This window comes from Euwallacea fornicatus, chromosome 24 (assembly GCF_040115645.1).
Source record: "Euwallacea fornicatus isolate EFF26 chromosome 24, ASM4011564v1, whole genome shotgun sequence".
In the NCBI taxonomy this organism is placed as follows: Eukaryota; Metazoa; Arthropoda; class Insecta; order Coleoptera; family Curculionidae; genus Euwallacea; species Euwallacea fornicatus.
The window spans coordinates 1,344,088-1,356,188 of NC_089564.1; the positions used below are offsets into that span (position 1 = coordinate 1,344,088).

At 35.4% G+C, this 12,101-nt stretch overlaps 2 protein-coding genes across 10 annotated transcripts in view; both read right to left on the minus strand.

The window, feature by feature from the left end:
- Positions 1-11,935, minus strand: part of RalGPS (Ral GEF with PH domain and SH3 binding motif) — a 39,129-nt gene extending 27,194 nt beyond the window's left edge. For 3 of the 9 annotated variants that reach the window (XM_066296338.1, XM_066296335.1, XM_066296329.1), the window contains exons 1-2: positions 11,759-11,935; positions 8,738-8,812 (exon numbers count right to left, since the gene is read on the minus strand). The gene's annotated coding sequence lies outside the window, so the exon portion shown is untranslated. Of the gene's footprint in view, positions 1-8,737; positions 9,006-11,758 lie in introns of all 9 variants that reach the window. The other 6 variants (XM_066296339.1, XM_066296331.1, XM_066296330.1 and 3 more) reach the window with 5 other exon arrangements.
- Positions 2,862-3,606, minus strand: LOC136346644 (uncharacterized). The gene has a single exon (XM_066295961.1). The coding sequence runs from the start codon at positions 3,488-3,490 to the stop codon at positions 2,999-3,001; it is 492 nt and encodes a 163-aa protein (XP_066152058.1). The 5' UTR covers positions 3,491-3,606; the 3' UTR covers positions 2,862-2,998.
- Positions 11,936-12,101: the final 166 nt, after the last annotated feature.

Genomic DNA, 12,101 nt, shown 5'->3' on the forward strand with positions numbered 1-12,101 from the left:
GCAAAATAATCCATCGATCTATTCAATAACTAATTATCAGGACACGATTAACTGTTATGGCAACCCCTTAACCGCTAACAACTCATTAATCGACTGACTTGAGTGACCGTTTTCAAAATCTTTGTTGTGGGTTCCAAGAACTGAAACATAGAACTTAATTAAGATAACAGATTGTTTATGTTGTGGTTATTTTCATTATCACGGCAGTTTACTGAGACGATCTGTAATAGCGAAAGCTCAAATACGTGCGACAATGTCATAAAATGAAGAATTACTGTGCAAAATAGGTGATTAACCATACTTACCCCGCAGCCCCCTAAAGACGTCCTAAAGTTGATATTTAACAATAACCACGACCAAAATCAATAACTTTAACCCTAATCAAATGTAGTACCTCAGAAGCTTTAGTCTCCCAAACCGTTTCGAACCAAAACATTTTACAACACTGGCATTGGCAGGCCTACAGGAAATAGTACCTGCATTACAAATAAAAGAACCACGCGTGACTACCTTTTGAAATACAATACTTCCTCATTTGATAAAGATTATTGTTATAAGCTACTATTAAACGTAAACAATGACGTGCCTGGTAAATATAACGCAAACTTAAAAATCGTTGTTTTAGTGTTAATCTGTAGGAACATGCGTAATTCCAGTACCTACCACCTGCAACAGAAATTACGCAGAATGACTTCAACAGCAGCAATAAAAAAATGAGTAAATTCCCATTTAGTGTTGCATAAACGTGTTTCTTTGAGACCGGGGATTACTTGAAGGAACCAATACCAAAAACACGTGACCACTAATTACAGCCACATTGTCACTATAAGAGGAATCACAAAACCATTAACGATCAAGAACATTAATACAATCTTAGTCTTTGATGGCTCCAAGGCAGAACCCTCATTAGGACGACCCAAGATCATGCTACCAAATACGTAATGTTATGTCCATCCGAGCATCAGGTGCGACCTTATTGAGGTTTTCTATTAGAATAAATCTAATCATTTTCCATATCGGTGGATAATGAAATGTCAAAAAGCATTTGCCAAAAATTTTCAAAAAAATATTCAGATGCATTTTTACAGGTCACGCATCAATTTCGTCAGTCGGTGACGTTGTCTATGTCGGGTGCCTTGCTCAGTGTGACTTGGCTTGGGGGGATTGTGGTTTGTGCCCCTTGAAATTCTTATTACGTAATTGTAGCTACATCGCCCTGCAACAACCTGCATGGGTTCGGTGATTACGTTGCACGAAGCAAACTTCATGTCTATTTTCCTCGGTAATTCACAATGTGACACATTAAAAATCTGTATCTCAAATGGTCATAAAAACCGAAAGATTCGTCTATTCATCTTTCTAATAGAGATAAAAGCAAGCTTTTTTGATTACAAACAACTTAACTGCAGCTTAAAAAAGAGGTTTATGGTTGTTCCTTATTAGTAAAAAAAATAGAAAATGGCAATTAAAGGACAAAAAAATGAGAATTTTTTGTTGACCTGTTGTAATATAGGCGTAAAGATAATTTTTCAAAATAGACGGAACGTGAAGCATCTCAGATGGTTATGAAGGTCTCGCAAAAAGTTCAAACAATTCGGCTGCGCATTTCTCCTGCGCACCACCTCTGGCTGCGTATTCGTCCCGAGTTGATATTCCTATAAGACCGAATTTCTGGCATCGATAAATCAAATTAGACGCATGCGAAATCTCTCTATTTCGAGCATTTGCGAACGTCAATCTTTAACTGTTATAAGCTTCTTATCTCCCAGTTATCTTATTTTTATGTTATTCCCATATCCCCGACGGTTTTCTACAAAATGCCAACTGACTACTATTCGGAGTTCGCCGAATACCGCATATGTGAGTTCATTTGCAAACGTAAAACATTTTTTTACTATTTTTGATCAAGGTTTAAAGCGCCTTGCTGACTTATTGAACGTTCTAAATTCCAAAGACAACATCGATTGTATAACTCAATCACGTAATAGCTGATAGAACGCGAAGGAACGCACATTTCTGCCCAATATCACTGACGTTCTAGTGAGACGTTTTGAGTGTATTGAGACCCGCAGTACTCTCGCGAGAACTGCTGTCGTTGGAATATCTTTCCACTGATAGCCACATTGCTCTCAGTTTTTTATACCTCAACTTTGTATCACAAATTTGGTATAATATATGTATATTTATGTTTTAAGTTACATTAAATACAACTGGTGTTTTTGTTACATAATCGTAGCAAATACTGTTCGTCGTAGATACCTTATTTCAAGTAACCGTTAAGTTGCCCTGTACAAAATCTGCGTAAAAATACGTAAGAAACCAATTTTGTACGTTTCAAATTTTTGCTAAATTCATTGTGGCATTTTAAACGCGGTTTAACAAAGGGCTTAAGGAAATAACCTGTGCAATCTCAAAAGATATTATGATCGACCATACCAGGTGATCGTGTAAAAAACTCGCGCTGGGTGGTGACCTATAAACGTAGGGCGTTGGTCTGACCATCCGGTTGCTGTTTAGCATTAAACATTTTACAAATAAATAACGGCTAATAAGTATATCCAAGACATGTCTCTAATATTTCGACCTTCATTCAAGTTTTTTTAACGATCACCCTTTATTCTTAAACGGGACAATATGTCAAAATCCATGGCCAATTGGGAAAGAAATAGAAGCTGGACTGCATCTAACTCTGCCTTTGCTTAATGGGCGGTACCTCTTATTAAGCGCAAGGGTCTTCGCTGAATAAGGAAACTCTTATTCGTAGCATTAATCCACAGCATATACGAATAAGAACAATAATTGCGATTACCATTCTTTAAGGAAGGAAGAAATTAATTCCAAACTTATAGAAAATTATAAATTTATTAACAAACTTAACATAAAACACCTAGAAATATTTAAAAAAAGGAATCACAAAATAGTAATGGCAAGAATGATAGGAAAAAGTGAATGATTGGTGTATCAGTCTTAACCTTCAGCTATTTACAAGCACGTAAACTCAGTGCTTGGCATGATGGTACACAACCTTATAGACCGGTACTTTCACTGGAACCGGATTAGTGATTTTCACTGGCACATGTTTTTCCACAGGGACCGGTACAGGTTTCTCTACATGGTAAGGGACTTCTTTTTCGATCCTATAAGGAACGGGTTTCTCGACGGGAACGGTGATGGTCTTGATAACAGGAATAGCTATTGGATGAGGTATTTTAATGTGCACAGGATACGGTTGAGCTATTGGCACTGCCACCGGCTTCGGTACGGGAATTGGAACTGCATGGGGGATTGGAACTGTTTCATGTCTATAAACTGGAACCGGTATATGTTTGGTAACTTCCACCGAATGTGAATATTCTTGACCACCTCCTTGTTCGTATCCTCCTCCGCCTTCTAACAGGTGTTGATATCCTTCGTATCCTTCGCCGATATACCCGGCATTGGCCAAGGCCAAAACACCACCAAAAAGTAAGGCACTGACTAAACAATTCATAATGTTAGCGTTAACAGAACTAACACACTACGACAAAAACGATACAACTCCAATACGTGCGCTATGCTGAATGATTCCTTTTTTTGATGGAACTATTTATATTGTTATGATGAACTTTCACTATCTCCTTCAATAATGCAGGCTTTTAAATGAGAGAGGTACGGAAGATGAATATAGTATTATATAACAGAAGAATATTACCCAGCTCAAACTAGGTGGAGACTTTACCTTCTAAAAGGCGGGCGCCACAGAACCGGACTTTGTAGTTAAGGTATTTAGAGATATTGTTTCGTTACATACCTCGCTTTATTCTTTGCAGTGTTATGATTAGATGTCTTAAAATTCTCCAGGTCAACGATAATTTCCGCTTGCATGCCTTTACTTCAAAAACCACCAATTACATTTTTTTTAGGATTGTGCTTCATAACAGAATTTCCAAAACGTAAAAATTATTGTAGGTGTGTGTTAGTACATTGGTCATTAGTGGTCACCAATGGTGGCTGCTCCATGCAACCACAAGCTGATGCAATAATCGGATCTGCTACTTATAGCCACTGTTTTGCCGGCTCACATACAACCATATCCGCTAACCACAATTTAACCAGAAGGTTTGGTCCTGGATTGACTTTAGAATTTTTTAGTGTGCACACGTATTGTCCGTGGGAAACTGGCCATGTTTCTCGAGAGTATTTAACATTGGACGTATCCAAAGCCCACCATATTTTTTTGTCTACACCATCTGCTTTATTTAATTTATTAACGGAGGTACAAGCGTTTCCCTGTCGAACCGTTTTGACCTGACCAGTAACCAGTGAGGCTAGGTCACATAAATTGAGCGACAGGTGACGACCACCTGTGGAAACTACTTGTTTTATAAAGGCCACCTTGCCAACGGTTCTCTTTACTCGACTATAAAGCTTTCATCAATTTTAATTTACAGTCGTTAATACTAATATCTGGAATCCATTATGTAAATGCCATTTTTTTCTCTAAATTAAAAAAAGTTAAATCACATAATTGCTATTATATTTCCGTCAAGCACATACAAAAAGAAATAGTTGAAATTCGTTCACAAGGCCAATGCTAATCGGATGTAATAAGACAGAAAAGTACACTCGTCAGTACCTCCAGTTTATTTCATTTCGAAGTACTGTGAAAGTCGAATATAACGACGGCGAGGAGCCCGAATGAAAGTATTACAAGAAAATACATCAAGACTTAATTTTTCACGATTAAATAAACATGAAAAACGTACAAAAATGTATTTTTAAACTATAATGCTCTTGCATTGGGAGCACTTCATTTGCAATTAGCTCATGAGATAGAGCACCGTTTGTTTCCCGCGGAGGACAACATTTACAAAATCAGTCCAAAATCCATCTGACAATGTAAGGTTCTCTTCTATCAGAGCTTGAGGCACATCATCTTAATTTTCAAAAATTTTTATTTACCCTCCGTGCCACCTCAGCTAACGGAACATCCTCTCCCCCTTCAAAGTCATCATCTACTGGTGTTATAATAGTTGTGAGCCTGCACGTCGAAATGAATGATGAATGAATAGTTGTCCATCGAGAGCCATTTTTTTTCTTTAATTCAGCGTCGGAGTCTTGCGAAATTTTTATGATCTGCGGTAAAAATCTCATCATTCTGGTGATTTTTGCGAATTGCTGGCCGGATCAGTTTTCTGTCACCACAACTGGTACCCTAGCACCTTCACCAATAATTTTTTCACACATAATAGTATATCTTTGCAGGAAGCGTTTAACGCATAAACATTCTGCCCATTCATAGTTTCGGGCCTCTATTTCGGCAAACTGTTCCGCCTTTGCCTGTCGGCCACTGATTGCTAATCGTTCGCTTCTTTCCTTTTTAGACAACTTAAACGATGCCTGAACAATATCTGGACAATTGGATGATTGAAGATTTTTCTCGGATAACAAATTTTCAATAAACGCATCCTTAATATTGTCTCGGTTCTTCCGAATTGCGGAAACAGTCGAGTGCGTTAAGTGCAACTCATTTGCAATGGTATTGTTGCTTTCACCTGCTTCAAACCTTGAAAACTTTTCTTTTTGTCGAAGTAATTCTTTAAAGCGCAAAAAATGCAATAACGCAAACAAGCTGAACGCATTCAGTGAGCACAGCCTCGAGTTCATATGTATAGTCCTTGGGAATTTAGGAATTTTCCTATAGTCTCTATTCTCGCTGCATTCTTCCATGGAAAATTAACTTATTTAAGTCATTTACCGGCGCAAAACATAAATGAAAATGCTGACAGATGAAAAACTCAGATCTTATGGCTCAAAGAAATTGAATTTTTGTGCATTTTAGAAGTTGCAATATGCCACTGCCAGCACTCGATTGGAAATTCCACAAAAACAGACCCAAACTTATTGGACAAAAGTGGTGTTTCAGCAGGTTTACGTGCAAATTACAGAAAACCCACCACCACACGTAGGTGTGTCAAATATCTATATAAAAAAATCGGGGGTTTACCGTTAAAGCCACTAGAGGCGCTGTATTTAAAAAAAAATGGCTGCCACTTTTTGAATGATTTTTCACAGAATGCCGGCAGTGTCGACTTTGCACTAAAATTACTATTTTATATCCCGGAGCCTCGTTATACCCGGCTGGCAAACCACCAAAACTGTCTTTTTTGCGGGCGTTAAAAGTGACTTTTTAACAATGGGGCAAATGCAATCCAACCAAACATTTGAATTTCCGTCGCTATATTCGACCCGTTACAACCGCAGCCGTTACACGCGACTTTCACTGTATTTGTTTTTCATAATTTTGTGTAATAATTTTAATTGAATTTTTTTAACTGTGACGGAAGCTTTTGCTTCAATCCTCTAACGCTCGAAACGCAGCAGGAAAGCTCGCTGTCCGTTTTTCACAACTCAATGTCTTACGGTGATGGTACTCCCGCAATCCTGATGAAAATAACGAAAACGACCGAGGGCTCGATAGGTTAAATGTGTTTTTTCCCAATGTCCAAGAATTAAAACTCGAAATTCTCTAGTCTACACAGCGAAGACGTAAAGATTGGACGATATACAGTGAAATCTCTACGCGGAGAAAAAAAACTAATCACATTCACTTTTTTACATATAGCGCCTAATTCGACATATATAAAAAAATTATTGCTGTTTCCGTGTATGTTGAACTCGACTATTCTAGGCGTCCCGGGCGATTTTATAACAAAAAATACTTAAACTGTTTATTATTATTCTTTTTTAGAAAATGCTTTTAGGTTCAAAAAATCCGAGTACAGGCCTGACTTTCCCGTCGTGCTAAGGCGACACACACGTAGATACATGTACTTCCGATCATTATTTCAATAGATGGAAACACAAGTACCACAGGGCAGTTAAGTAAGAATAGAAATGATTATGTGTTATGCGATAAAACACGGTTTCCGCCTGAAATATAGAAGAAACGGTTGCTCTCAAGTGGCGGCGAATAAAAGACAATCCCTTATTTGTTATTAACAACACTTGAATTCAAGCCCACCTTTCTTCAGTTTAATTTATGATAAAAATCGATGAATACATGATGCAATAAGCGTCAATTTCCTATTTACAAACCATAAAATTAGGTCTGCTGACCGATCGAGCGTTAAACACTGTATGAGTACCACCATTTGATCACACCAGGTAGATGAGATAATCGTAAATATTCCAAATAAAGATCAATGAATGATTGTGTGAAAGTGGGAAATGTTTGGGGTTAATATGATTAAATAGTTCCACTGGCGCACTGCTTTCTCATGTTATTCGCCCTTCTACTCGTTTCACCTAGTAATGTAGTTAAATAGAAGCAGCATTGACGATCGCTTGTATTGAGCCTATGAAATATCGACAGACACTACAAATCCATGATGCTGTGAGGCACTAACCAGTTTTTCTACTCGCAAAGCTCGTATACGTCTATAATAGTCAATTAATATAGTTATTACCGTCGTAATGTAGGTCTCGCCCGTGTATAAAGGGAAACAAAGGTGTCCCCATAGTACCAGGTATATTCAATATTTTTAGCAGGTCATCTTCAGGTCAGTAGTTGAGCAATATAGAAGTTCGCTTCATGGCGATTTCATCAAGGAAGTAACCTACATTCTGTTTAGTTCTGGGACGAATTTATGATATATTAATTATGCATTATGCAGAGTATCATTATACAGGTACGCAACTATCTACTTCCGAATGGATTATCCAAGATTGATTTACGGTTTCTAAATGGAATCGCTAAGTAGGTTATTAAAGACTACTCAAGCTCTCGCGTGTAAATAAAAACCGCGGATATGTTGTAAACTGGCCTTTCACATTTATTAAAAAACACATACTGTATTTGCTCATTAATCATATTAAATGTATCTAGATGATTTTACGGTTATACTTGGTAACACAAGAATTACTGCCCAAACAATTACTCCAATTAAAAAAAAAAAGTTGGCATTTGGAGTTTTGGGGGATAAAAACAGTAACTTCGGATCCACAAATTACAAATAATGTGGATGTCGAATTTTCGCTCCCGGTCTCACTGAAAATAACATCGACCTACTTATTTTAAATGTGTACACCCTGTATATTTGACCCCTTCGGATTCGACGTCAAATTCCAAGCAGATAGTTAACGTGTGCCGTAACCTAAAGGTACTTATCTCTTATCGTTTTCGAGAACCACGATTCGATTTTCTCATTTTAAAATTTGCCACCAAAATTGCGATTTTTAGCACATAAATTTACAATCAATCCCTTCTCTTAAGCAATTAGTTCCACGCACGTCATGCTCGTAATATCAAATTTAGATGCTATGAAAGACCCATTTCGAGAAAATGATTGGTTTTACTGAAATTAAATTATAATTACATTTAAAATTGGAAAATAAGCCAAAATTTTTAATTCAGGTTTTAGGCTCGAGGCATAAAACTGAAGATAATAAGTAAATATAATAAGTAAAAATAATTATAAAAGATGTAATAACATGGGGTAGAAGAAACCCGAAATGCGTTAAAATTTCTCCTGAAAAGTCGCACCTAAAAATGTGCAGCCCCTTTTCATCGATCCATTACCATTTTGCGTAGACCGCATAAATCAATTGAAAAGGCGCCACTCTGTACATGTATTTTTGGTCTGGATCTATGCAATATCACGCAAAATGGCAGTACACATTCAGCATTAATCCGGGGCTATTATAGACGAATGTGAAAAAAGTAATGTATTAAGAGCTATTATAAATAGGTACTTACCTACGTAAATTCAAGCACACTGGAATTCCAGTTTTCTCTGACTAAAGACTGCAGATGCGTTTGAAACTTCGGCAGCTAATTTAAAAAAGTTGTTATTTAAGTCACAGGTCTAGTAGGTGATATGTTACAGTACGAGCATTTTACGAAGGACGCAAAGCACAGTGGGGCAGACTTTATTATCAGGCAAAACTTGAGGAATAGTTAAAAAAGCACATTTCAAGGTGGGTCGCTCTTATAAAAATAGGTCCGTATTTTTGAAATTTCTGGGCTGCAGGGAAATTAATTTTTTTTTTAACTGTAGCTTCGTTTTTTATTCCATTGTAACACATTTGAAGCCAATTATTCAAAACATGGCAACTCGCTATACCGTGCGGCTCAAAATTTTACTAAACTTAAATTTTTTTACAAATAGTTATTTTTAAAATTCAAAAATACCAGTAAATAGGAGAAAAAATTCTGTCCTTCGAAATTTGTTCATTTCTTTTATGTTGCTTACGTCAGAGGTAGCGCAAAATAGCCAATTTTTCGAAATTGAAACATTGGTCAAGTGACACTTCAAATAAGAGACCTTCCATACCTACAGTCAATGGTGCATGGCGATTCAAAATCTATCCATTAGCTTTTGAGAAAAACAACTATAAATTTGTTAAAAAATATAATTCAAACTTAGTCAAATTGTATGTAAGCAATGAAAAACATTTTTTGTTGATAGAAAATTGCTTTTTTTCCGAATTTGAGCTCACACACAGTCTAAAAAACAGGAAATACAAAAATAAAAGTAACTTAAGATTATAGCTAGGATAATTTTAGAATTTTTCTTTCTCATAACATTTAATTGTGTTGATTAGATATTTCAGGACATATTCGGCGCTTTTCAGTCTTTTACGCTACAAGAGAAATTACAGAAAGTTTTCCTAAAGATTCACACTTTCTTATAAGTTATCTAACTTTTCCTACCTAACCTTTCTTATAAAAATCGTGGGAATACCGTGACTGAGTCAATGAGATGAATAGACACTGCAAAGGTTACGGGTTATAAAACCAGTAACGTGGATTGATGATTAATGTAACATTTTTAGTCTATGTTACACAAAAGTGGCAAAAAATATCATGACAAACTGTTCAGGTTAGTTTACTGCTAATTATGGCAGCGTCGCCAAAAGACTAATTTCAAAGCCCTCCAATAATGGTATTTAATAGCCAAGGTGGATACCTCGTGATTTTTTTGACGATTTTTTGTATTTTTTGTTGGTTAGAAAAAAACGAATCTCCACCATGATTTCAATTTTGAAAAGTAAAGTATGTATCAGAAATTTACAAAGAACTTCCGTCTTCAAAATCCTCTGTAAACTTTACCACTTTTTCCAGAATATACCTAGAAGAAAAGTTTAGCAAAGTACCTGAATAAAGATAAAAGAATATGTAAGGTAGAAAAGTCGGTCAAGCATTTTGAAATATAGTGTTAGAGCCTAAATGTGGATTATAAACATTTAAAAGACATAATTAAACAGAAAAACTGTTTTTTTTTAAATATTTCTGACAAATATTCCATTTTTTATAATGGAAATTATTGTAAAAATTAGGCTCTAACGAAGCAATATTAAATCCGAATAAATGAATCAAGAATTTTTTACTTTTGACAATACGGTTTATTGATTCGGGAACATACGGTAGAAGTCTAGGTTTAGTGTTTTTTAGTTTTTTGAGAAATAATAGAGATTTTTGAAAGTACACCAAAAATTTTTATGGTTCTATACCTTGTCACTCCAAATACTTCCTTTTTTTATAATAAGGTCAATTATGTACTAATTCATCCTATTAAATTTAAAACCGTCGAATTTAGCAGGTAAATTTCTTATCCCCGTTTAAAGACTGCATATTCAGTTTTAGAATAATAATAAATATCTGCTTTAAACTACAACCAGGTATGAATCCTTTTTTGTGTAAAAAGTGTTGTTTATACAAACTGTTCTTTACACACCATTCAGATGGCTGATAAAAATATTTACACTAAAATGCCTTGCAATACCTCAAATAAAAAAAGCAAAATACCTCAAAACTCTGCTGTTTGGGTTTATACATGCATGACTGATTGATGCCAGTTTAACTAGTACACATGTTTTAGCAAGTGTAGAGTCGTAACTTTTGAAGTGCCTGTAAAGTGCCACCTTTTCTGAATCTTTTTATCATAAAAATAAAGAAAATATTAAAAATTTTATCATAAAAAGACTCAGTGCAAAAATTGTGCAACGCCGTTTTTGTAAAATGTTGAGAAATTAGTAAAAATTGAGTTAAAAGAAGAGCAAGCATAAAACAACTGTTAAAAAATGGAGTAAAGTAAAATAGATCACAGACAAGTTTGGTTATGCAGAATAGTAACTTCAATCAGTATCTTCAGAGAAAAACTTTATGCAGATGAAATTGTATGTTTTTTGCCTCCAAAAAAAAACTTTTTTAGTAAGTTAAGTACTAATTAATAAAAAAACTAAAAAAATACTTGATAATACTCAAAACATTTATCTACATATTAGTTTGTGTTTCACTACTGTCATCAGGCTTTTCATGAATTAGTAGGTACTGATTATACTTGCTAGTACCACATATATACAGGAACCACAAATTTACAAACTAAAAATTTATTGCTAAAAAACTGCAGTCAGCCATGCTCCAAGTTCAACATTTGAGCTAAACCCACTTGGATCTGGCTGAAATTCGTCCCGAATAAGGCCAATAAATCATTTTATAAGCTAATAATCATAATTTAAATTGGTAAAAAATTGGTTAAGGGGTCTCCACACTAAACCCTTGTTAAAGGCAGTTAAATTATGCATGTCATGTCTAAACCCTGCTTTGAAGTTCCACTTATGCAGCAGCATGCCTGCTATGAAAATAAGTATATTGCAGCTAAATTCGAAAAAGTGTTATTATCAGTGAAGTATTGCATAAAAATTGTTATCCTGCCCCAATGTGGGAAAATGAAAAGCGAAGCCTGTAAACTGTGAATAAGTACTGTAACAATACCTAATGGACCATGCATCGTACATTATTTTATTCCGTACTGTCGCATAATTTCCAACTAATAATAATTTTCGAAATACGCTCTTAAATGCCTGCGAGACGGAGTTAACTTATTCACAATCACGAATTAATTATAAGTTTTCATACTTTTGTTTACGTCTGTCAAACGCGAAACGCCGAATTATCTGAAAAAACAACTGTCAATAGTAAATATCTATTATTCGATACCCTTGCGAGGTTGCCAGATCATTCAAAATATAGAACAAATTGCACGATGTCATTTGGAGTTTAAGCCTTCGGATTCAATATTTGTAAAGGTAACAATGTAAATTGAATAACAACCTAA

Bases quoted from the DNA above. Each gene is read 5' to 3' on its own strand.
- LOC136346644 (XM_066295961.1), bottom strand. From the start codon at position 3,490: ATGAATTGTTTAGTCAGTGCCTTACTTTTTGGTGGTGTTTTGGCCTTG.